Source organism: Mytilus trossulus, chromosome 1 (assembly GCF_036588685.1).
Source record: "Mytilus trossulus isolate FHL-02 chromosome 1, PNRI_Mtr1.1.1.hap1, whole genome shotgun sequence".
Taxonomy (NCBI): Eukaryota; Metazoa; Mollusca; class Bivalvia; order Mytilida; family Mytilidae; genus Mytilus; species Mytilus trossulus.
Genome location: NC_086373.1, coordinates 85,769,869 through 85,793,964, shown reverse-complemented (window position 1 = coordinate 85,793,964; position 24,096 = coordinate 85,769,869). Strand labels below are relative to the sequence as shown.

Below are 24,096 nucleotides of genomic sequence, written 5' to 3'. Positions count from 1 at the left end.
CTTGTGTGCAGTTGTCCCAAATTATGTTCCCATATTCTAAAATAGGCCTTATAAATGCAATATAAAGTCTTTCAAGAGACTGTCTATCAATCTTATGTTTTAAATATCTCATAATATTAAGACGTTTACAAGCTTTTGAATAAATATCCTGTATGTGACTAGACCATTTGGCATTAGAAGATAAGGTTATACCAAGATGTTTATGTTCTGAGACATTTTCTAGAGGTGCATCATTCATGCATAGTGATGTGACATCAATATTTCTTTTTCTCGTAAAATACATAGATTTGGTTTTGTCTGCATTGAAGGTTACACCCCATTCCCCTGCCCATTGATCTAATGATTCTAGATCTTGACCCAAGGATTCAGCTGCTGATCTCTCATCATGTACAACACAATATAGACAAGTATCATCTGCAAACAGTTTTATTTTGTTTGTAACCGCATCTACTATATCATTCACAAACAATAAAAACAGAAAAGGGCCCAAGATGGATCCTTGAGGGACTCCTGCCTTGACAGTATTCCAGTTAGAAAAAAACCCATTTACTCCAACCCTTTGTTGTCTATCAGAAAGATAACTTTTGAACCAGTTAAGCAAGTTACCCTTTATTCCATATTTTCTTAACTTATATAGAAGTCCCATGTGCCATACACGATCAAATGCCTTTGACACATCACAAAAAATAAATCTGACATCTTTCCCTTTGTCAAGATTTTTTACAATCTCATCATATAATAAAAGTAACTGATTTATAGTAGAGTCCTTGTTTCGGAACCCGGACTGTTGATCAGTTAATATTGCATGATCATGTATATAATTATGTAAATACTTAAAAATAATTTTCTCCAATATTTTGCTAAAACAATTAGTAACCGAGATAGGTCTGTAGTTTGTCCTGATCTCCTTTACCCTTGTAGATAGCTGATACATTTGCCAATCTCCAATCACTGGGAACTGTTCCTGATTGTAAGCTTTTATTAAATATGAATGTTAGGGGTGTAACCAGTGATGGGAAAATTGCCTTAAGAAATTTTGGAGGTAGCTTGTCAGGTCCAGCTGGTTTGTTAATATTTAAAATTTGGAAATGGTCAATTACATCCTGCTCTGTAATCACTATGTCAGACAGCTCATATGGTGCCAAAGGTGGGACATTAGGCAATTGAGGTTCTGTGTCAAATCTAGATATTGAGCAAAAATAATCATTTATGGCTGTTGCTTTCTCAATGGGGTGAATAAGAATCTCTCCATTTACCTTAATGGGAGAATTTTGACTCTCTTTATTTTTAAATTTGCAAACACTCTTAGCTATTCTCCACCACTTCCCTGGTGGGATTGATTTACCGACTAGGGAATTATGCAAGTTAATCAGGTACTGACGTTTAGCTTCTCTTACTAGATCAATCACTTCATTTCTAAGTTCTTTAAATTTTTTCCAGTCTGAAATTAAATTTCTTGATTTAGCTTTTTTGTAAGCACGGTTACGCTTTCGCATTTTAACTTTAATACTGGTTGTGATCCAAGGTTTGTCCCTGGGTCTCACCAATACTTTTTTTTGGGGAATATATGTGTCCATGACATGATGAACTTCTTGGTTAATTAGACCATTTATCTTATTAATGTCATGAACATTTTTAAAGCATTCACACCAGTTTATTCTTTGTAAATACATGTTTGCTGATGCATAGTCACCACTCTCATAGTCATAAACTACTTTTGAATAAGCTTTTTGTCTAGCAGAGGAAAAATTAATCTCAATAAGTGTTGGAGAGTGGTCGCTACAAAAACTTGGTAGTACCATACTATTTCTTAGTAAACTAAGATTATTCATATATATAGGGTCTAAGAGTGTTGCAGTTGAGGAGGTTATTCGAGTAGGTTCCTTAACAACATTTTCTATGCCATATCTTTCACAGATTCTTGATATCCTACTAGTTGGACTTGCTTTTAGTAAGTCAATGTTTAAATCACCAAGCAATATTACATTTTTATCAGTATCTATTACATTATCTAATAAATTTTCAAAATGGTCAAGTGATGTGACTGGTGCATTTGGAGGTCTATAAAAACATACAACTAAGAATCTACCAGTTTTTGTTGTAATTTCAACACAAACTGATTCTAATTCAGCTATTTCTAAGTCACTACGGCGTTTACAATGGAGACTGTCTCTTACATAGATCAAAATTCCTCCTCCACCGTCAGTTAACCTGTCTTTTCTGAATAAGTCAGGATTATGAAAATTTGGCATTACCAAATCAGTGCTTCCAACATTTGCTTTCAGTTTTGTTTCAGATACACAAATCACATCACATTCACCTAGTTCTGAATGAATTAAATCAGTTTTATAACGTAAGGAATTAACATTAATACCAGCTATTTGAATATTTTGATAGCTATATCTTGATGAGTTTGGTCCAGGATTTTGTTCAATGTCATTACTTTGTAGTAAGATTAATACAATAATAAGACTAAAAAATAAGTTGGAGATATATACAGTTCTGATACTAGGTTTATCATCAATATGGACATTATAAAATGGTAATAAAGTATTATCCATGATCACTAATAAATGAGTTAGTAAACATACTACAAATTATTTGGATAATGCCCATAAAGTTTGTCACATTAATATTATACATACTGTTTGACAGCATAAGTCTACAACCATAACCACTCTGTGCTGGTATTTGAATGGATAAAATCCAGCATTTATTAGTTCTCAATAAAATAAAAAATGATTGAAGGAGAAAAGGAGAAGGGGGAGTACTCACTGCATACATGTAACACACCAAAAACCAGACATGTTGGAGTTTTATAAACTGGGTCATGTCTAGAGGTACATGCAGCTAGGGATAAATAGGAAAAGGATTGTACATTAAGTTATTGTATGTGTGTTATGATGTTCGATGATAAAAAAAGGGGAAAGTATGCCAATGGAATTGTTTTGATTTCAGTCTAGAATAAATTTTAGATCCAAATGACGGTATGAAAAGACTCATCGAACCGGAAATTTGATATTTTGCCGAAACTAGTACAAAGAGGAATAACTCAGTTTGTAAAAATGGATTAAAAGAAAAAAAGAAATTTAATTGTGGAGTTTGCCTTGATTAACATATGTATAGAATTTATGTAGTTAGATTAGCATTAGATATAATATAATTCAGATTGTCTTTGAAATATTATGTACAGATTGTTTTTAATAACTTGTAATAGAGTTAGCTGATGATGATTTTGATGAATTTGATTCCATTGTCAGTTTTGTATTTTGATTTCTGACTTCGGCTATCATAGTTGTTTGGTCTTCAGTTTCTGTTGCCACAGCTTGAAGTATGTCTTCAATGTCATCTTTGGCGTATATGTCATTTTTAATACCATGTATTTCTTCATTTTGGTTTTCAAATTTTATTATAAGACTGTTAAATGTTTGCTGTATGCCTACTATGCCACTTAGAAGTTTGTTATTGAATGTTTGATCCTCAGAGTATTCACCGAGGTTTTGTTCGAGTGAGCTCTCTGTCTCCGTCATGTCAGTATCCGCCATTTTTATACCTGTGTTTTGTTTACTATTAAAAGTTTCTGTCTCTTTTTCTCTTTCACGCTTACGAGTATTTTGTTTTTCACTCATTACCTTTATTCATTACTATCAAAGTAAGTATGTCATGTGTTGGTTTCAGAAAAATTCACTGTTCACCATGTTTAAGTTGAAATTATCAGGCAGGTCGAGCAGAGAGAAAACAAAAACTCATTCATATCCAAGGGCAGGTAATTCTCTCCGTATTGGACTTCTTGTTGTCTTTCGGAAAAATATGATTTTATCCAATTTATTATATGTTCTCCGATATGATAAAAAATTAACTTTTCTTAAAGTATGGCATGGTTGATAAGGTCAAAAGCCCTACTGAAATCTAAAAACACTGTACCAACTATTTCTCCATTATCTAAATATTTTAATCATTCGTCAATAAGTTCAGTTAGCGCTGTTTTGCAGGAATTATCTTGTCTGAACCTGACTGGGCGATATGTAACAATTTTTTTATTGTTTAGGAATTCATATAACTGTGTACTTACATGTCTCTCAAAATTTTTAGATATGTTATTGTTAAGAATTGCACATTAGGTGTTCCCTCTACCGCTCTCTATTGTACACGAGTCACGACGACACCGTTGTTGTGACGTTATTCTATTCAGAGTTCCAATACAAGTATCAGTGCAAGTAGACGTTCTTATTTCTAAGCCTTAATTTGTGTCCGATACAACCACTCTACGATATTGGTGCCGAGACCAGGATGAATCTGAAGCTACGTTCGTTACGAGCAGGACATAGAAGTGCAATTTCCAGACTGATAAAAAATTTTGAAGACGTTCAACAGGAAGGAGATGGAACCGTGGACACGGAGGATTTGTCAAACATATTGGATAGTCTGAAAGGGAAGCAAGAAATATTACGCAAGTAAGATGAGGACATAGTACAGTAACTGGACGACGGAGATATTGAAACAGAGATCGTTAAAGCAGATGAGTATGCATTTAACTTATAAGGTAAAAACCCGTTCATACTATAAACTCTTCATATACAGACCACCAGAAAAACTCATATTACCGTTTGTCAGATTTTCGTCCATCCTTTAACTCAACTAGTGAATACAACAAACTACCCAAGTTGAACCTCCCTACTTTCGATGGAGATATACTTCAATGGCAGTCATTTTGGGACTCATTTGAGACAGCCGTGCATACGAATCTAACCTTAAGCAACGTCCACAAATTTAATTATTTGAAATCGTTACTTCACGATGAAGCTCTAAAATCAGTGACAGGTTTTGCGCTCACTAATGCAAACTATGAAAAGGCAATTTCCCTATTACAAGAAAGATATGGTCAGCAACATAAAATTACACAGAGGTATATGCAGGAACTTATTGATATAAAGTCGCTTAGGTACACACTTTTCAACCTCCGACATTTTTATGACAACAATGCAATTTACATAAGAGGTTTAGAATCACTAGGACAAACTGATGATTCATACGGAGCGCTGTTAGTGCCAATAATATTGAATAAACTACCAGGGGAAATTCGAAAAAAACCTTGCAAGAGAATTTGGGTCCACCAACATACGATTGGCAGATTTACGAAAAGGCATATTTAATGAAATAAATATCATGGAAGCCGGTAACTCAACAGACAATCATGAAAATCCTACCGCTACTGCAGCATTTTGACTAACACAAAACCGCGAAATAGACAATCAAGTCACAGCCACCAAAATAAGAATCACCAAAACACTAACTTCAAATCTAAACAGTGCAATTATTGTCACGAATCACACCACTCGGTAAATTGTACCAAAGTAACTGAATATAAAGATCGCATGTCAATAGTAAAAAGAGATCGCCTATGCTTCAACTGTTTAGTACATCATAACTTGGTCAAATAAAACATGCAGAAAATGTCATAAGCGTCATCACACGAGTTTATGTAAGGATAATGCACAAATAGAGGAAGAAGATAGTGTGAACGTAAGTACCATTCAACACAACGCGAAGGAAACGGACACAATTTTACATTCACAGGCAACCATGAATGTCATGCTCAAAACCGCAATAAATCCTGTAAGTTCAGGACTACAATCTTTAGATGCCAGTATTCTTTTTGATGAGGGCGCACAGAGGTATCAATAACTGGCACAGAAAGTTTAAATTTATCCGGGTTCGGGGAAAGCGCAGAAAGGACGAAAATTAGACACTTAAAAACCGCAACTATTTATTTGCTCACAGACGAAGGAAACTTGCCGATCAGAGTATTGATCGTACCGGAAATCGCCGCACCACTCAAAACTTACATCCGCAAAGCTGCTAAATTATCGTATTTTTCCGGGATAAAACTCGCACATCCACTTACCGCGAACGACAATTTCCAAGTCTTATTACTCGTTGGAGCCGACTACTATTGGTCAATTATAGAAAACCATATCATAAGAGGTGAGGGACCTTCTGCCGTGAAATCAAAAATAGGTTATTTACTGTCAGGACCATTTCACGGTACGCCAAGTTACAATGACCAGCCAACATCTACGATGAATGTAATGACATCAAGAAAGACAGAAGAATGCGATCTGAAGAGGTTTTGGAAGTTAGAAACACTTGGAATTGAGCAAATAGATGAGGAGGAAACAGGGAACAAGGGATTAAGAGAAGTATATGAGAAGACATATATCAGTTACCATGACAACAGATATTTTGCTACATTACCCTGGAAAGAAGAGCATCCACCATTACCAATGAACAAAGAGATAGCCCATCGCAGAACAGAAAACGTAATTAAACGACTATAGAAGGAACCGCATTTATTACAGAAATACGGAAAAATAATAGGTAAACAAGAAAGAAGAGGATTTATAGAGAAGATAGACTAAGACACCGTGACTAGTAACAGAGTGCACTACATACCGCATCATGCCGTAAAAAAAGATTCGTCAACTACACCTATTAGGATAGTGTTTGACTGTAGCTGTAAACCAAGACCGGAAACTCCTAGCTTAAACGACTGTTTAATGGATACACCACCTGATCTAAACGAGTTAACAGGTATTTTACTTAGATTTCGATTAAATCAAATTGTAGTTTAAACTGATATTGAAAAGGCGTTTTTGAATGTTGGATTAGAAGAGAAAGACCGTGATGTAACTAGATTTGTTTTGTTTTCCGATCCTACAGACTCTACAAGTCCGCTCTCAGTTTACCGATTCAAAGCAGTTTTATTTGGAGCTTCCTGTTCTCCATTTATTTTAAATGCCGTTGTTCAAAAGCACCAAAGTGAAAATAAATGTGAATGGACTGATGCTATACAGAAGGATCTATACGTTGACAACATAATTTCAAGTTTTCAAATCGAGAGCTAATTACTACAATATTTTGAGACATCTCGTACCTTATTTGCAAAAGCGGGATTTAGTTTACGATCCTGGGCATCAAACAACAATACTTTAAAAGATCGTGCAACGTCAGAAAATGTACTTGATAATGACAAACTTATCAAAGTATTAGGACTTAGATGGAATACAGACAAGGACACGCTTACTTTCGCAAAACAGGAATGCATCGAAATGGAGGATCATTTGATTACAAAGCGTGAAATTCTTAGACAATCTTAAAAAAGTTACGACCCTCTAGGAATTATAAGTCCGATAACAGTAAGGAGCAAAATGTTCATATATATGCATGCAGACCCTATGGGAGAAAAAAACTGGATTGGAATGAACCGTTATCGCCAGAAACTATAATTGAATGGAAAGAAATACAACGAGACCCACATGAATGTTGAGAGACTGAAATTTCAAGACCGTATTTCAAAGAAAGGAGACCAACGGAAGGTATTTCTTTACACATATTCACAGATGCAAGTTTAAAGGCGTATGGAGCATGTGCATATGTAGTTTGCGGGAACCAGTCTACGCTGAATATGTCTAGAAACAGAGTTGCCCCATTGAAAAACATGACAATTCCGAAACTTGAGCTCATGGCAGCAGTGATAGGGAGTAGATTACTGAAACATTTGAAGTCATATATAAGCTTTTCACAAGCAACACTTTGGAGTGACAGTCAAATTACACTGAGTTGGTTAATGACTAAGAAACAAGTACCGATTTTCGTAAAAAACAGAGTTACGGAAATGAATCAGCTTACGCATGGATTTTCCTGGAGATACTGGAGATTTAAAAATTGTGATCTATGGATGAAAGGCCCCGGATGGATTGTTGACACTTCAAAATGGCCGTAGTGGAAAAAAGAAGAAGCTCTTATATTTTCCACTCTAACCAAAGATAACTTTTCAAAAAACACAAACGATCCAGTGACAAGTATTACAGTAGGAATAAATAAAATCATGGATATAGATAGGTATGGAGCGTACCAGAAACTTCTACGTGTAACAGCGTATGTATACAGATTTTTTTACAACTGTAAAAATGAGAAAAAAACGTAGTGGGAATTTAAATGTAGAAGAAATTCAGATAGCATCCGTTGCTTGGTTACAGGATTCACAGCTTCTAAATTACCCAGATGTGCTTCAAAATTTATAACAGAAAACATCAAATAATAATATTGTAAAGCAGTTAAAGTTGTACCTGGATGAGAACAAGTTAATACGTTTAAGCGGACGTTTAAACAACGCACCTATTGCCGCTTCAGCAAAGTTCCCGATATTATTGCAAAATAATGATACGTTGTCAACTCTAATTATAATGAATGCCCACAATATACTACTTCACTCTGGATTAGAAAGTACTGTCACTTCGTTACGACAGTTTTACTGGATTCCAGCAATCCGACAATATGTGAAAACATTTATTCACATATGTTTTACTTGCCGAAAGGTTACAGGAAGACCGTATGCAACTCCGGACCCGCCACCTCTACCAGCAGACAGACTAAGAGATTCGCCGCCGTTTACTGTAACAGGCGTTAACTTTACTGATGCATTGAGCATCAAAACTAAAAATGGAGTTGGAGGAAAAACGTACATTTGCCTATTTACTTGTGCGAATACAAGGGCCGTACACCTATAAATTGTTGAAGATCTTACAGAAGAGACATTTATTTTAGCGTTTCGCCGATTCACTAGCAGGAAGTCGTTACCAAAAAATCATGATATCGGATATCGGTACAACCTTTGTAGCTTCGGCAAAGAAAATAGAGTTTCTGACCAAGTCGCCGTCATTAAATGAACAATTAAATTCCTATGGAACAATATGGAAGTTTATACCGAAACGTGCACCATGGTACGGTGGTTGGTGGGAAAGATTAATAGGTTTGACAAAAAACTGTATTAAAAAAGTTTTAGGAAAGGCATTTGTGAGTTTAAGTGTACTTGAAACTATCGTCACAGAAGTGGAAGCTATTCTTAATGATCGTCCGTTGACCTACATATCATCGGATCCAACGGATAATGAACCATCGACACCCTCACATTTACTCTACGGAAGGAGAATTACGACTTTACCGTACACCGGCACTTTAGATGGAAACATTGAAAATTAAAAAAACTTAACACACGCATCAGCTAATAAATTGTTACAGATTCAAAATCATATCATTGACCATTTCTGGATAAGAAGATGGAAACGTGAATAGCTTACATCACTTAGAGAACAACATCGAACTTAAGGAGTGGACAAACAAAACAATTATATTGGAGAGGTAGTTCTAATACATTGTTGTAAAGTCTGCTTACTAGATGTATAGTAAAGCGCGCCGCTCGATTGTAACGTCACTATAGTTGACGTACTTCCTTTAGCTTTAATTACATTATCAAACTAGCAAGACGTCTGTAGTTTTACTTCATGCCATTGTACGAAATCTTACCCACTTTACGCAATATTGGTGCCGAGACCAGATGAAATAATGGACGCGAAGATGAAAGCCGTCCGAGTGGGACACAAAGGAGCAGTTACGAAACTCCGGAGGAAACTCGAAGATATTCAACAAAGTTCCGAAGCGGATTACGAAGAAATTTCAACGATATTAGAAGCAGCCACACAGAAGAAAAGAATTTTAGAAATTTAACGAAAAGATCTTGGAGCAAACTTCGGATGAAGATGAAGCAGGGGAAATACAGGAATCAGATGAGTACATGTACACTTTAGAATACCAGGTATTAATTACGGCAAATCACAAAATTAGCCAAGTCAGTTCAAAATCAAAGTTTTCCCGCAAATGAATCAATTTCGTTGAATTTGAACCCTCATGCCGATAATTTTATACTGAATACACAATCAGTTCCATCTACATTTATTAATCAACCTTCAACATCAGCAAACCAACAATATACACATAGCTCAAATTCACGTTCATCGTCTAGCACAAACAGCGAGTATCACAAGCTTCCGAAGTTAAACTTGCCTATATTTACCGAATATATACTAGACTGGCAATCCTTTTAGGACTCCTATGAAACCGCGATCCACACAAATCCTACACTGAGTGATGCACAAAAATTCAACTACTTAAAGTCCCTTCTACAAAACGAAGCGTTACAAACTAAAGCAGGTTTTTCCATAACGAACACAAATTACGACAAAGCAATTTCATTACTCCAGGAAAGATACGGGCAAACTCATAAAATAGTCCAAACCTACATGCAGGCCTTACTTGATTTACAGGCTCCAATTTATACAATTACTAGCCTCCGTAGTTACTATGATAAGACAAAAACTTATGTAAGAGGTCTCGAGTCACTCGGACAGACAGACGATACGTATGGATCATAACTAGTTCCTGTTATTCTAAATAAATTACCCGCAGAGATACGTCAACATTAAGCACGAGAACACAGATCCACAAACTGGACACTACATGATTTACGCAAAGCTCTTCTCAACGAACTAAATATTATGGAAGCCGGAAAACTACCGGATAAAGAAGAAAGACCACTCGCTACCGCTACTTTTTTTTAACTAGTATGAAGTCACGTTCAAACTCAACATTCGGAAAACCCGAAAAGTCAGGATTGGACAAAAAGCCTTTCATTAAGTCTTGCATTTTTTGCCATGAAAATGGGCATATAGCCGTTAATTGCACAAAAATCATAACCGTTGATGCACGCACAGCTGTAATTAAGAGAGAGAGAGGCTATGTTTTAACTGGGTCAACTTTTTTAATTAATTATCCATAGGCGACAATGGTAACGTTTTCCTCCATTGCTCAGTCCATATCGTTTACTTGAACATGTATGATGGCTCATATCGAAGCTGATACATTTATACATGTCTGGTTGAATTTTCGGGGTGGCAAGTGTCATTACTTTTTTCGCAAATTGCTGGACCCCGGAAGATGGTGAAAAATGTCACTCTCCACATGAAAAAATCCCAAAATTTTTATCATAAAACTCAATAAAAAAATTGTCCTTTCTAATAATTTATTTCAGATCAAATCTACATATTTCTTTTCTCATCACATCAGCTCTATAAAACAGTTCTTATTGTTCATTAATGTCCATTTTTAAAATCACAGCATCCACAATTGTATGGCGGACTAATATTGTTTTTTAATTTCGTCATCTGAGTTCCTCATCTCAAGGTCTATTAGGGATCCTGACCCAACTGTCTCGGTCGTGCCAAATTAGCTGATTGCAAATCTGCAAGCACGTGTAAAAAATGCAACAAACGTCATCATACCAGTATATATACTAATAATAACAGTATGAACGAATCACATGAACAAGTAAACGAAGATAATGGTAAAACCGTATTACACTCCTCCCTCGCACCACATAAAACATCAAATGTTATATTGAAAACCGCTTTCGCTTGCGTGAGCTCAGGAACACAGTCAACAGATGCTAATATTTTACTAGACGAAGGAGCACAGAGATCATTCGTCACAGAATCACTCGCCAGAAAACTAGATTTAGGTATAAACGGGACCGAAATAGTTCATCTTTCTGGATTCGGAGAGCAAAACAGACAAGTTAGGCATATGCAATCGGCAACTATTTACTTACAAACTGACGATGAAGAAAACATACCGCTCGAGGTACTTATCATTCCCGAAATAGCATTACCTATACAAACGCACATGAAATCAGTAGTTAATATGATACATTTGCATGGCTTGAAGTTAGCACACCCAATTACCGAAGATGACATGTTTGATATTAATTTACTTATTGGGGCAGATTATTAATGGAGTATAGTAGAAGATAAAATCATAAGAGGTAATGGACCGACTGCCGTCGAGTCTAAATTAGGATATTTACTTTCTGGACCAAGTATTAGAGAATCAAACAGAAGTTCAATATTGAACGTTATCGTGTCTCATAAAGCAGAGGAATGTAATTTAACAAAGTTTTGGGAAATCGAGTTCCTTGGTATAGAAGACAGTAACACAAATACAGAGCTAGAAGAATTTCAAACGATTTATGAAAACTCATCAGTGTCATTTCTTGACAACAAGTATGTCGCCAAGCCACCTTGGAAAACCAACCACCCGTCATTATCGTCAAACAAAGCAGTCGCCTTTCGTAGGACTGAAAATGTAATAAGACGCCTTAGTAAAGAACCGCAATTGTTACAAAAGTATGGAGAAATCATCGAAGAACAGGAAAAGCGAGGGTTTATAGAGAAAGCCGAGGAAGATTTAGTTAAACAAAATGCCAAGTTACATTATATCCCGCATAACGCAGTGAAGAAAGATTCCGCAACTACACCTATCAGGATCGTGTATGACTGTAGTTGTAGACAAACACCGGACACCGCCAGCTTAAATGATTGCTTACTTAACGTACCTCCGAAGGTTAATAATGTAACCGCAATACTTTTAAGATTCCGCATGAATAAATACGCCGTATGTGTAGATATAGAAAAGGCATTTCCCAACGTTGGACTAGATATTGAAGACCGGGACGTCACCATATTTTTCTGGTTAAGCAATCCAACAGACCCAAGCAGATGTATCACGACTTATAGGTTTAAATCTGTATTATTTGGAGCCACCTGTTCACCATTTATATTAAATGCTGTTTTATCAAAACATATCAACAACCACCAGACAGAATTTACTGAGAGATTTATACGTAGATAATATTGTTTCTAGTTTTAAATCCGAAAATTAATTGTCACAATATTTCAAAGTTGTTCGCAAATTGTTTACTGATGGTGGATTCAATTTACGCGCATGGGCATCAAATAACAAACTATTACAACAACTTGAAGAATCTGAAAAAGTTATCGACACAGAACAGGTAGTCAGGTAGTCAAAGTATTAGGCTTGCGTTGGAATACAGATCAAGATACACTAAAATATGCTGAAAATATTCTAGACACGGAAATAGACCTCATCACGAAACGCGAAGTACTTAGAGAATCGTCCAAGATTTATGATCCAGTCGGGATCATCAGGCCAGTAACCGTACGAGGTAAAATGTTTATGCAAACACTTTTGGGTGAAAATATGAAATGGGACGAGCCTGATCATATGAGAACAGAATGGATTGACATCAGAAAAGATATTAACGAAGCAACAAAGACCGTTATGCATCGTCACTACTTTACAAATTGTTCGCATTCTAACAGCGACAATGTGATACATGTATTTATGAATGCTAGCATGAAAGCTTACGGAGCTTGTGCATACCTAGTTTCAGAAGGGAAAAGTTCACTCTTAATGTCAAACAATCGAGTAGCACCGTTAAAACAGCTAACAATTCCAAGACTAGAACTAATGGCAGCAGTAATTGGAAGTCGACTTTTATCTTATATTTTGTCTCATATCAATGTTAATCGTGTAATATTATGGAGCGATAGCCAAATTGTCTTGAGCTGGCTGAGTTCGAACAAGACGTTAAAACAATTTGTCGCTAAAAGAGTGAAAGAAATCAAAGAACTGACTGAAAAGTTTACATGGAAATAATGCCCAAGTGAATCCAATCCCGCCGATTTTCTATCAAGAGGAATAATAACTCAAAAGTTTAGAGACAACATGTTATAGATGAACGGCCCGGATTGGTTAACGAACGAGAATAAATGGCCTGAATGGAAAATAGATGAAACGCAAATTATGCCAGCAAGTGCTCAACAAGAAGTGACAGTTGAAACGACACAAATATTGAGTACACACAGTGTAACGCAGGAAATCAATACCATAATTGACATTGACATGTTTAATTCTTTCATGAAAGTTTTGAGAGTCATAGCATACGTTGAAAGATTTATATTTAACTGTAGATCGAGAGAAAAACGTACTGGAAATTTTAGTACGCAAGAATTACAGAATGCAACGTATACTTTGATACAAGAGGTACAACGAAGACACTTTTTGGACGTAAGGCTAAGCTTACAAAATGGATAAACAAAGACACACAACTTGGTTAAACAACTGAAACTTTATTTGGATAAGGACAACTCGATTCGTTGTGAAGGACGTATTCATAACGCGCCATTGGATGAATCTACTAAATTTCCTATACTGCTACCTGCAAAAGATAGATTAACTAGACTCATTATAATGGATGCTCACACTTCACATTTACACTCAGGACTGTCAAGTACCGTCACATTACTCCGTCAGACATATTGGATACCGACTATACGACAAGTTGCGAACAGTATCTTACGCAAATGTGTGACCTGTAAAAAAGTTAAAGGCCGACCGTTTACAGCTCCAGATCTGCCGCCTTTACCGAAGGACAGACTACGAGAAGCACCGCCGTTCACGGGAGTTGATTTTACGGGAGCTCTGACAGTGAATCAAAGAGCTGAATAGCTCTGAGGGGAAAGACGGCCCTTGTTTCTATTTAATTATGTTTTTGGAAAGGGGGGTATCTTTTGATAGTTTTCAAATGAAGAATGAAAAAGAGAACAGCTAGAACATGTAGAAAGGTTGACAATATTGAAATCAATTGTTGTTTATGTAATTTCATTTCCTTAGTTTAGGATTCAATTTGGACCAATGGAAGAGATCTGCATCTTCTAAATCTAAACATTTGATTAAAGTTGATAGCTAATTATCTAAAACTCAACTGAATTCTGTCATTTCACAACAACTACAATATTTTTTGAAATCGTGATTGTGTACCACTGAACTGCAGGCTAGGGCCATTTTCCATTTTTTGTTACAGTACTCTTGGATTTTTAAGTTTTTTCTTTAGAAAGTGTGGACTGAAAAATCTATTCAGTTTTAAGTTTCCATTGTTAAAGTTCCGAGTTACAATTCTCATCACAGGGAAACAGGTACTTATAAAAAAACAATACGAGTGATGTAAACTGTGTGAAGCTTGTTTCCAAATCTTAATTTTGAAATATTTGTAAATAATAAATATGTTTAAACTACAAAATGCAAATTTTTATCATTTTTTTTTTACCATTTCAATGTTTATGTAGGTACACAAAAATTTAGTTTTAATAGAAGACTACTAATCCAATGAAATGTCACATTTGAAGTGTTTAAATACATTAACTTTTATTTTAGTGGATAATTACTCATCAATTGAGGTGCTCCTGAAATGGAGGAAGATTCTCAGAATTTTTACAGAAAAAAGTGGTCTCACTCATTAGCGACAAGAAGAATTTTAGCGACAAGAAGCGTCAAGAAGAATATTTTTTTCTTGTCGCTAAATAGTCTTATTAACGCTTCTTGTCGCTTTTTGACGCTTCTTGTCTCTAATTAGTAAGACCCGAAAAAAGTAATAAAATCGTTTCTTTCCCCTGTCTCATGTAACCCCACGATCTTTGTTTATTTTGAAAGTTGTTGACCTAAAAATTAAAGTATTGTATGTTGATGTTTAAATCATCTACAGTAAAAAATATTATGTTTAGATTTAACAAATACAAATTTGTAATTAGTGCACGATCTCTAAGAATGATTTAAATAACCAGTGAACTGGTGAAGGATATCCCAGCTTCTTCCAAGAATGACGTCACTATAAAATACAATGTAGGTTGGATATATTTAGAATATCTCGTCATACTAATTTTTCCGGATTGTAAAATAAACGTTTATAGTGTAAAGGAGAGTTCAAGATACGATAATTTCGTGAGAAACAGAAGGGAAATGTGTAAAAAAGTGTTTAAAGTCAAACTATTCATTTCTGGGTCTCCTTCTCTTCAATCTAAGTAAGATTTGTTGGGGGTTTTCCACACTATAACATGTATAAAAACAAAATGAATGATGTGAGGGAGTGTCACTCTGGTCAACCCCATAGGGGATTGACGGCTTGAAGCCGTCTTTCCCCAAAAACAACGATGGAGATTCAAGTAAGGCTTACATATGTTTATTTACATGTGCCAGCACTCGCGCTGTGCATTTAGAAGTGGTGGACAATTTAACAGAAGAAACATTTATCCTAGCATTTAGAAGATTCGTAAGTAGAAAAATCGTTACCGAAAACGATGATATCCGACAATGCTACTACCTACATTGCAGTCGCTAAGCATATAGAGAATCTCACACGATCAGCGTCACTTACAGAAAAGTTGAACAACTATGGTACAACGTGGACATTTATACCAAAACGCACACCGTGGTACGGTGGCTTTTGGGAAAGATTGGTAGGGATTACAAAAGATTGTTTTAAGAAGGTTTTGGGACGTTCCCTTATCAATATAGAACTTCTTAAGACAATTGTGACTGAAGTTGAAACTATTATGAATGACCGTCCGCTAACTTACGTATCTTCAGATCCTTTAGATGAACCGCTAACGCCATCACATTTACTTTACGGACGTCGGAACACAACACTTCCATACCCTGATCAAAGAGACTTTGAGCATTCGACACTTGATATGACTCATGAATCTGTGAATAAACTGTTTCGATTGAAATCTTAAGTTATTCAACAGTTTTGGTACAAATGGAAACACGAGTATCTTACCTCTCTTCGAGAATATCATCGAAACACCGGAAAGGACAATCAAACAATTAAAGTTGGAGATGTAGTACAAGTGTACGAAGAATCACCGAGGACAAAGTGGAATCTAGCCGTTATTGATCAACTGAACATTGGAGGTGACGGCAAAACGAGATCTGCTGTTATACGAACAAAAATGGACTCACTTCACGTCCAATAACAAAACTTTATCCTCTCGAAGTGTCAGAAAATAGAGACTTTACTATAGACAGTAATTGTGATCTCAACAATCCTTCTACTTCTAGAAACTTAAGCCGTAAAGCGAAAAGTTTTGCCATAGAGAAACTTAAGAAATGGACAAAAGGAAATAATTCATAATCAATGACTGTAAATTCAATCCAAGTTTAGTTTTCATATTTAGAAATTAACTCATTTCAGAGACTTCAGAGTTTTCAGTAATTTTTTCAAGTGTCAATTTATTTATATTGTAGTTTTTATTATTTTTAATTTCATCTTTTGCGCGGCCCGAGTATGTTGTAAAGTCTGCTTACTAGATGTATAGTAAAGCGCGCCGCTCGATTGTAACGTCACTATAGTTGACGTACTTCCTTTAGCTTTCATTACCTTATCAAACTAGCAAGACGTCTGTTATTTTACTTCATGTCATTGTACGAAATCTTACCCACTATACGCAATAAACATGATGAAACTTCAAGAACAACTTGGAATGTAGGAATCATCAACAAGGACGAGATGGGTTTAGCAGATCAGCTATTTTACGGACTAGAAATGGTCAAACGTCTAGACCTATTAGCAAGTTATATCCTCTAGAACTTACATCTAATGAATACACTGGGCCGTGTGATGAAGTACTACCCGCCAGACGAGCGGCGACCGATGCAAAGGAAAAGATAAGAATGTGGACCAAATGAGACTATCGTATAATTTTATGGACTGTTAACTGTTCGTGCTTTATTACAGAAATAGTTTTATTTTATTCCTGCTCATTATCAAAGACAGTTAAAGATATTCAAAGATTTATATTTATCAGAGACAGTAATTCAAAGTGAAATTTTCATAATTTATTTTCATTTTATTGTAATTCACTTGCGGGTCCCCAGAATGTTAAGAATTGCACATTAGGTGTTCCCGCTACCGCTCTCTATTGTACATGACGACACCGTTGTTGTGACGTTATTCTATTCAGATTTCCAATACAAGTATCATTGCAAGTAGACGTTCTTATTTCTAAGTCTTAATTTGTGTCCGATACAACCACTCTACGATAGGTATTTAAAATAGAAATTGGACGATAATATGAGGGAATATCTTTTGGTCCTCCTTTATGTATAGCAGACACTCTTGCAAGTATTAATTTTTGCGGAAAACGATTTGAAGTTATACTTTTGTTTATTATAATAGTTAATGATGGGGATATTATTTCTACACTTAGCTTTAAAAATTTGGGACCAATTCCATCTAAACCTGCGGATTAAGTAATATTTAGATGTTTAAGTTGAGAACACCTCTCCAGCAGAAATGAGTTTTAAATAAAAATTTTCAGTTTTCTCTAATTTTTCACTAGTCAAATTTTGTAGCATAGAAAAATCTATATCTGAAGTATTATTTCTAATAAGTTTTTCAGCTACGGATGAGTAAAGAGTATTTACAATTTCTTGGTTGTTATAAACCGTTTGATTTTCATACTGCATTTTAGGTTGAAAAAAATTGTCCTCTTTTGGATGTAACTCTTTAATATGATTCCAAAGATCTTTACTATTTTTGGAAATAGTTACAGCGTTTTGGTAATATTTAAGAAATAATTCTTTCATGCCATGCTCTATGCTCATTTTAACATGGGTAGGCATTATATTTGTTAATATCTTAATACCGAGCGTTAGCGAGGTATTAAATGTTTACAAATGTAATGCCTACCCATGTTAAAATGAGCATAGAGCATGGCATGATAGAATTATTTCGATTCTAAAAGGAATATTTTGAATTTTTGTACTTCGAAGCGGACCTATAGTAGACGTTCGAAATGTCGCCATTTTGATTTGATGAACCAAAAACGTTATAGAAAATCAGCAGTTTATTTATATAAAAAAGAACAGAAACTAAAAATATATTTATTTAATTTTCTAGCGAGAAACACCATCAAAAATGTCCATTTTGATCTCTGGCGTTGTTCAAAATTCATCTGACGTTGCAATTTCAATTGTGACGTCAATCACGTGCAGCCCGTGTTCTATTCGAATTAGAACATGGCTTTGTACCCAAAGCTAAAGAAGAACGTCATATTAAAATCCTTTTTTTTGCAATAAATATTAACGACGTTGGTTTATTACGCCACTTTTTAAAGTTTACCCAATCTTTTTTTGAATGATTCATATTCCTATATTGAATGAAATTGTTACTTTCTTCATTAAACCATTCGGGTTGTTTAAATGTTTTCACTCTTTTAGTTTTCATTGGTACATCCTTGTTAATAACTTGATTAAAAATCTCATACCATTTGTCGACAGCAATATCAAATTCATCATCAATTTCAACATTATGAAAAAGGGTTTGATGTAAGTCTGTACAAAAGGCATCTTCATTAAAAAAAAAAAACACTTCGATATGATTTTCTTTCATAATCTTTATATTGATTTTTCTATTTAAGTATACAGGATAGTGGTCGCTTTAATCATATAAAGGAACATGACAATGGACAATATTATCAGGATTTGTAGGGTCAATATGACCAATTAGAGTTTTAGATTTGTCACATATACGCGTTGCAGTGCAAATTTGTTGTTGAAGATTAAAATTGTTTATGAAATTGATCCATTTTTTATTCTCAATTTTTATCAAGTTAATATTAAAATTACATTTAGGTTTTGAGCTGAGGCTATTTGCACATATACCATTTTCTGATTTATGACAATTTTCTCTAGAACTTTTGTTTTTAAAAATCTCAGCTACAGACATACATTTTTGAGTACATATACATTTTGATGTATTACAATTTGGACTTAGATTGAGAAGTATATCGAAATTGTTATGAAGTAGAATTGATTTACTATGATTTGATAATTTGTCTACAAATTGAAATACATCAGATTTATCCTAAAGTTTGTGACAGTCTTTACAATGGTGACCTTAAAAGCAACAATTAAAGCAGATACCATTGTTTACTATGCTGTTCATTACTTTCATTATTTGGCTGAGAAATAGTTGGTCAGTTGAAAATGCTAACAACTCTGTTATGTTCCTAAGTAAAAGAATTGTACCCTGATTAGTCAGGTGTATGCCATCACGGTGGTAGTAAGAAGAAACGAGATCGCCGCCTCTGGAGACAAATGCATCTGTTTGTTTGATGATTTGTAACTTATGTTCAGTAGAAATCCCGTGTAATATCGCATAATTAATTTCTGTATCAACATTTCGTCTTGGACAAATCTCAGATACAGCAATGTTTATGTCTGGATGTATCGATTTAACAGTTTTTATCATATCATCATATTTGTCTTTAAAAGCTTCTAGATGTATTCTTGACGAGGCATCATTACAACCAACAACTAAAATAATACTTTTGTAATTTTGTATTCTAGATTTTTCAATCTTTTTTTTAATGTTGGTACTGTTGCGCCTCTATTAGTTCGTATGTGAACATCTTTTCCGACTTTGTTTGCATCGATGCCTTTAATTATGGAACTTCCTATTATCAATGTTTTTTCTTTCCGTTCGTCTGGAAATATTTGAGAGTTTCTTATTGTTGTATGTGATATATCTATATATGTCTTTGATGTATTGGTTGTTCTGCTGTTAACACTACGATACTCTATATTTTCATTTGATTTTCCCACTTCAAAGAGTTTGGCGTTGCACTGTGTACGGCTTAGTAAATATTTAACTCTTTCGGCGAGGCTTTGTTTTTTGTTATGAACGTGACTTAAATGTTTGTCTTGGTTAACTTTAACTAGCTTGACACTGTTTTCGTTGTCATTTAAATGTTTTGCCTGGTGTTCGTCTATAGTACACATTTTTTTTTGAAAAAGCGGTAATCCTATAGTTGCCTTGATTGATCTTATTTTGGAAATCTTGTTTGTCTTCTATACATTGTTTGTCTATTGATTTAACGAGTTCAAATAAACTTTCGGTTTTATCTAATAGTTGATGTAATAGTGATTTTACAGAATTTTCATCTTGTGTGATATTTTCACATGCATGTAATGATTATCATTTTGTAATGGTTGGCGTACTATATCGGAATGAACTTCTTTTATATCTTCTTCCTTTTTTATGTAACTGTAATCTTTGGTTGAAATCTCAGAATTTTCGTCATGGATATTCCTATTTTCCGTGTTTGAACATGACTTACATGTATAAGATGTGATAGGTATAATAGATTTAGTTTGCGAATGTTCAATGTTTTCACATGATTTTTCATTTGTCTTGGTTGAATTTAAATGATTGTTCTGTTCTGAAAGTTTACAGAAATCATGTCATAAATGCATTTATTAAGCATATTAAGATCAACTGGTTTTCCATTGATTTGATAGTTTTTTTCATACAGTTTAGTACTGCTGGAAGATGATCATTTACTAGTATCCTTCGAAGTTGTATGGTACATATCTATAGAAAAAACAACTAAGTTTTATATTTCGACCACGTGTATCAAATCTTTCACATTTTATTTTATATTGATCTTCAACATTGACAGCTTCTGATTTGTCAAGTACCTTTTTATATATGATGTTTTCTTCATTTTCTTTCCTTTTGTTATCATAAAAAGCACCAATGCCCATCTAAATGATTCATAGAAGCTTCTAATAAAATTCTAAGTCCACCGCCTGTTAGATTGTATCGAAAATGCTCATTTTGGGTTGCATCAATTCTTTTTAAGAGATCTTTATTTTTTTTTAATGAATAATGTTTTGCAATAGTTTCATTTGCAATTAATGTTTGTTCATTTTGAAAAGACATGAACGTCGCCATTTTTAAAACAATAGTTGCTAACGACGCAACAATTAAAAGTTACTTTGTGACGTTCTATTTCCTAGATACTGCAGTCCAATCAAATTCAACGATTTAGAGATTTATGTTCTATTCATTTTTTTCTGTGAAATTAGCTTTTATTTTCGATCGCGGTGAGCGTGGTGCGATCGTGGTCTAGTGGCACTAGGGCTTTGAGCTAGGTTCACACTGCCGATCATGCCCGATCAAGACAAATAACGTGATCGGGAGACTGGTCTGTCTCAATCGACAAGGATGTTCGGGATAATCTACCCTACTCGTCATCGATCTGACTATCTACCCGAGAGTTTTTGACATGTCAATAATGTACACCATATGCTTCGCAGGGCGCAGCTTTATACGACCGCAGAGGTTGAACCCTGAACGGTTGAGGAAAGTATGGACACAACATTCAAGCTGGATTCAGCTCTAAATTTGGATTGTGATTAAAAAGTGACACAGTATAGGTTTCCGACACAGAATCTAATGAACTTTAAAAAAAAATGCCTTTGAGCAATTCACTATGCTGTTGAATAATAATCCTCTAAAAAAAATATTTGAAGAAATTTTATTTTTATCTATGAAATCTGAAATGAGAAAAACTTTCCCTTATTCCAAAACTGATCTCAATTCAAATTTCTAATGGAGTTTGCAACAATAACTGCTCATTTAAATACATCATAAAATATTAAATTTAAAAAAAAAGTGCTTGTTATCACTGAATGGTAAGATTGTTTTAATTTATCAGTTCGTAGTAATGGTGAAAATACATTGATTATTTTATAAAACAATGATTTAAGTTGATTCAACTACTATTCTGGACAAAGAAAGATAACTCAAATTTACAAAGAATATTGAAAATATCTTGCTTTTGCACAAATATCTATTCTGGACAAAGAAAGATAACTCCAATTGAAAATTGATTGCTATTGCACAATATTGTGAAATTAGATATTTCTTGCTATTGCGCAATACTGTCAATTGAAAATCTCTTGCTATTGCACAAATATCTATTCTGGACAAAGAAAGATAACTCCAATTGAAAATTGATTGCTATTGCACAATATTGTGAAATTAGATATTTCTTGCTATTGCGCAATACTGTCAATTGAAGATTTCTTGCTATTGAACAATACTGTGCAATTGAAAATTTCTTGCTATTGCACAATACTGTACAATTGAAGATTTCTTGCTATTGCTTAATACTGTGCAATTGAAAATTTTTTGCTATTGCACAATACTTAATATAATAATTTTGAATCCTGATTTGGACCAACTTGAAAACTTTGCCCATAATCAAAAATCTAAGTACATGTTTAGATTCAGCATATCAAAGAACCCCTAGAATTATTTTTTTGTTAAAATCAAACTAAGTTTAATTTTGGACCCTTTGGACTTTAATGTAGACCAATTTGAAAACAGGACCAAAAATGAAGAATCTACATGCACAGTTAGATTTGGCATATCAAAGAACCCCATTTATTCAATTTTTGATGAAATCAAACAAAGTTTTATTTTGGACCCCGATTTGGACCAACTTGAAAACTGGGCCAATAATAAAAAATCTAAGTACATTTTTAGATTCAGCATATCAAAGAACCCCAAAGTTTCAATTTTTGTTAAAATCAAACTAAGTTTAATTTTGGACCCTTTGGACCTTTATGTAGACCAATTTGAAAACGGGACCAAAAATTAAAAATCTACATACACAGTTAGATTTGGCATATCAAAGAACCAAAATTATTCAATTTTAAAGTTTAGTTTGGACCCTTTGGGCCCCTTATTCCCAAACTGTTGGGACCAAAACCTTCCTTTTGTGTTCATAAACCTTGTGTTTAAATTTCATTGATTTCTATTCACTTATACTAAAGTTATTGTGCAAAAACCAATAATAATGCTTATTTGGGCCCTTTTTGGCCCTTTATTCTTAAACAGTTAGAACAAAAACTCCCAAAATCAATCCCAACCTTCCTTTTGTTGTCATAAACCTTGTGTTATAATTTCATAGATTTCTATTCACTTTTACTAAAGTTAGAGTTCTAAAACTAAAAGTATTCGGACGACGACGACGACGACGCAGACGACTACGCCAACGTGATAGCAAGATACGACGGTTTTCGGTGTCATTTAAATGTTTTGCCTGGTGTTCGTCTATAGTACACATTTTTTTTGAAAAAGCGGTAATCCTATAGTTGACTTGATTGATCTTATTTTGGAAATCTTGTTTGTCTTCTATACATTGTTTGTCTATTGATTTAACGAGTTCAAATAAACTTTCGGTTTTATCTAATAGTTGATGTAATAGTGATTTTACAGAATTTTCATCTTGTGTGATATTTTCACATGCATGTAATAATTATCATTTTGTTATGGTTGGCGTACTATATCGGAATGAACTTCTTTTATATCTTCTTCCTTTTTTATGTTACTGTAATCTTTGGTTGAAATCTCAGAATTTTCGTCATGGATATTCCTATTTTCCGTGTTTGAACATGACTTACATGTATAAGATGTGATAGGTATAATAGATTTAGCTTGCGAATGTTCAATGTTTTCACATGATGTTTCATTTGTCTTGGTTGAATTTAAATGATTGTTCTGTTCTGAAAGTTTACAGAAATCATGTCATAAATGCATTTATTAAGCATATTAAGATCAACTGGTTTTCCATTGATTTGATAGTTTTTGTCATACAGTTTAGTACTGCTGGAAGATGATCATTTACTAGTATCCTTCGAAGTTGTATGGTA

General features: G+C 34.4%; 1 protein-coding gene across 1 annotated transcript; it reads right to left on the bottom strand.

Annotated features, from left to right (window-relative positions):
• Window positions 1-869: 869 nt before the first annotated feature.
• On the bottom strand, window positions 870-2,561 carry LOC134700240 (uncharacterized). The gene has a single exon (XM_063561631.1). It carries the CDS (start codon window positions 2,559-2,561, stop codon window positions 870-872), a length of 1,692 nt encoding a protein of 563 aa, XP_063417701.1.
• Between the last annotated feature and the right edge of the window lie 21,535 nt (window positions 2,562-24,096).

Bases quoted from the DNA above. Each gene is read 5' to 3' on its own strand.
- LOC134700240 (XM_063561631.1), bottom strand. From the start codon at position 2,561: ATGGATAATACTTTATTACCATTTTATAATGTCCATATTGATGATAAA.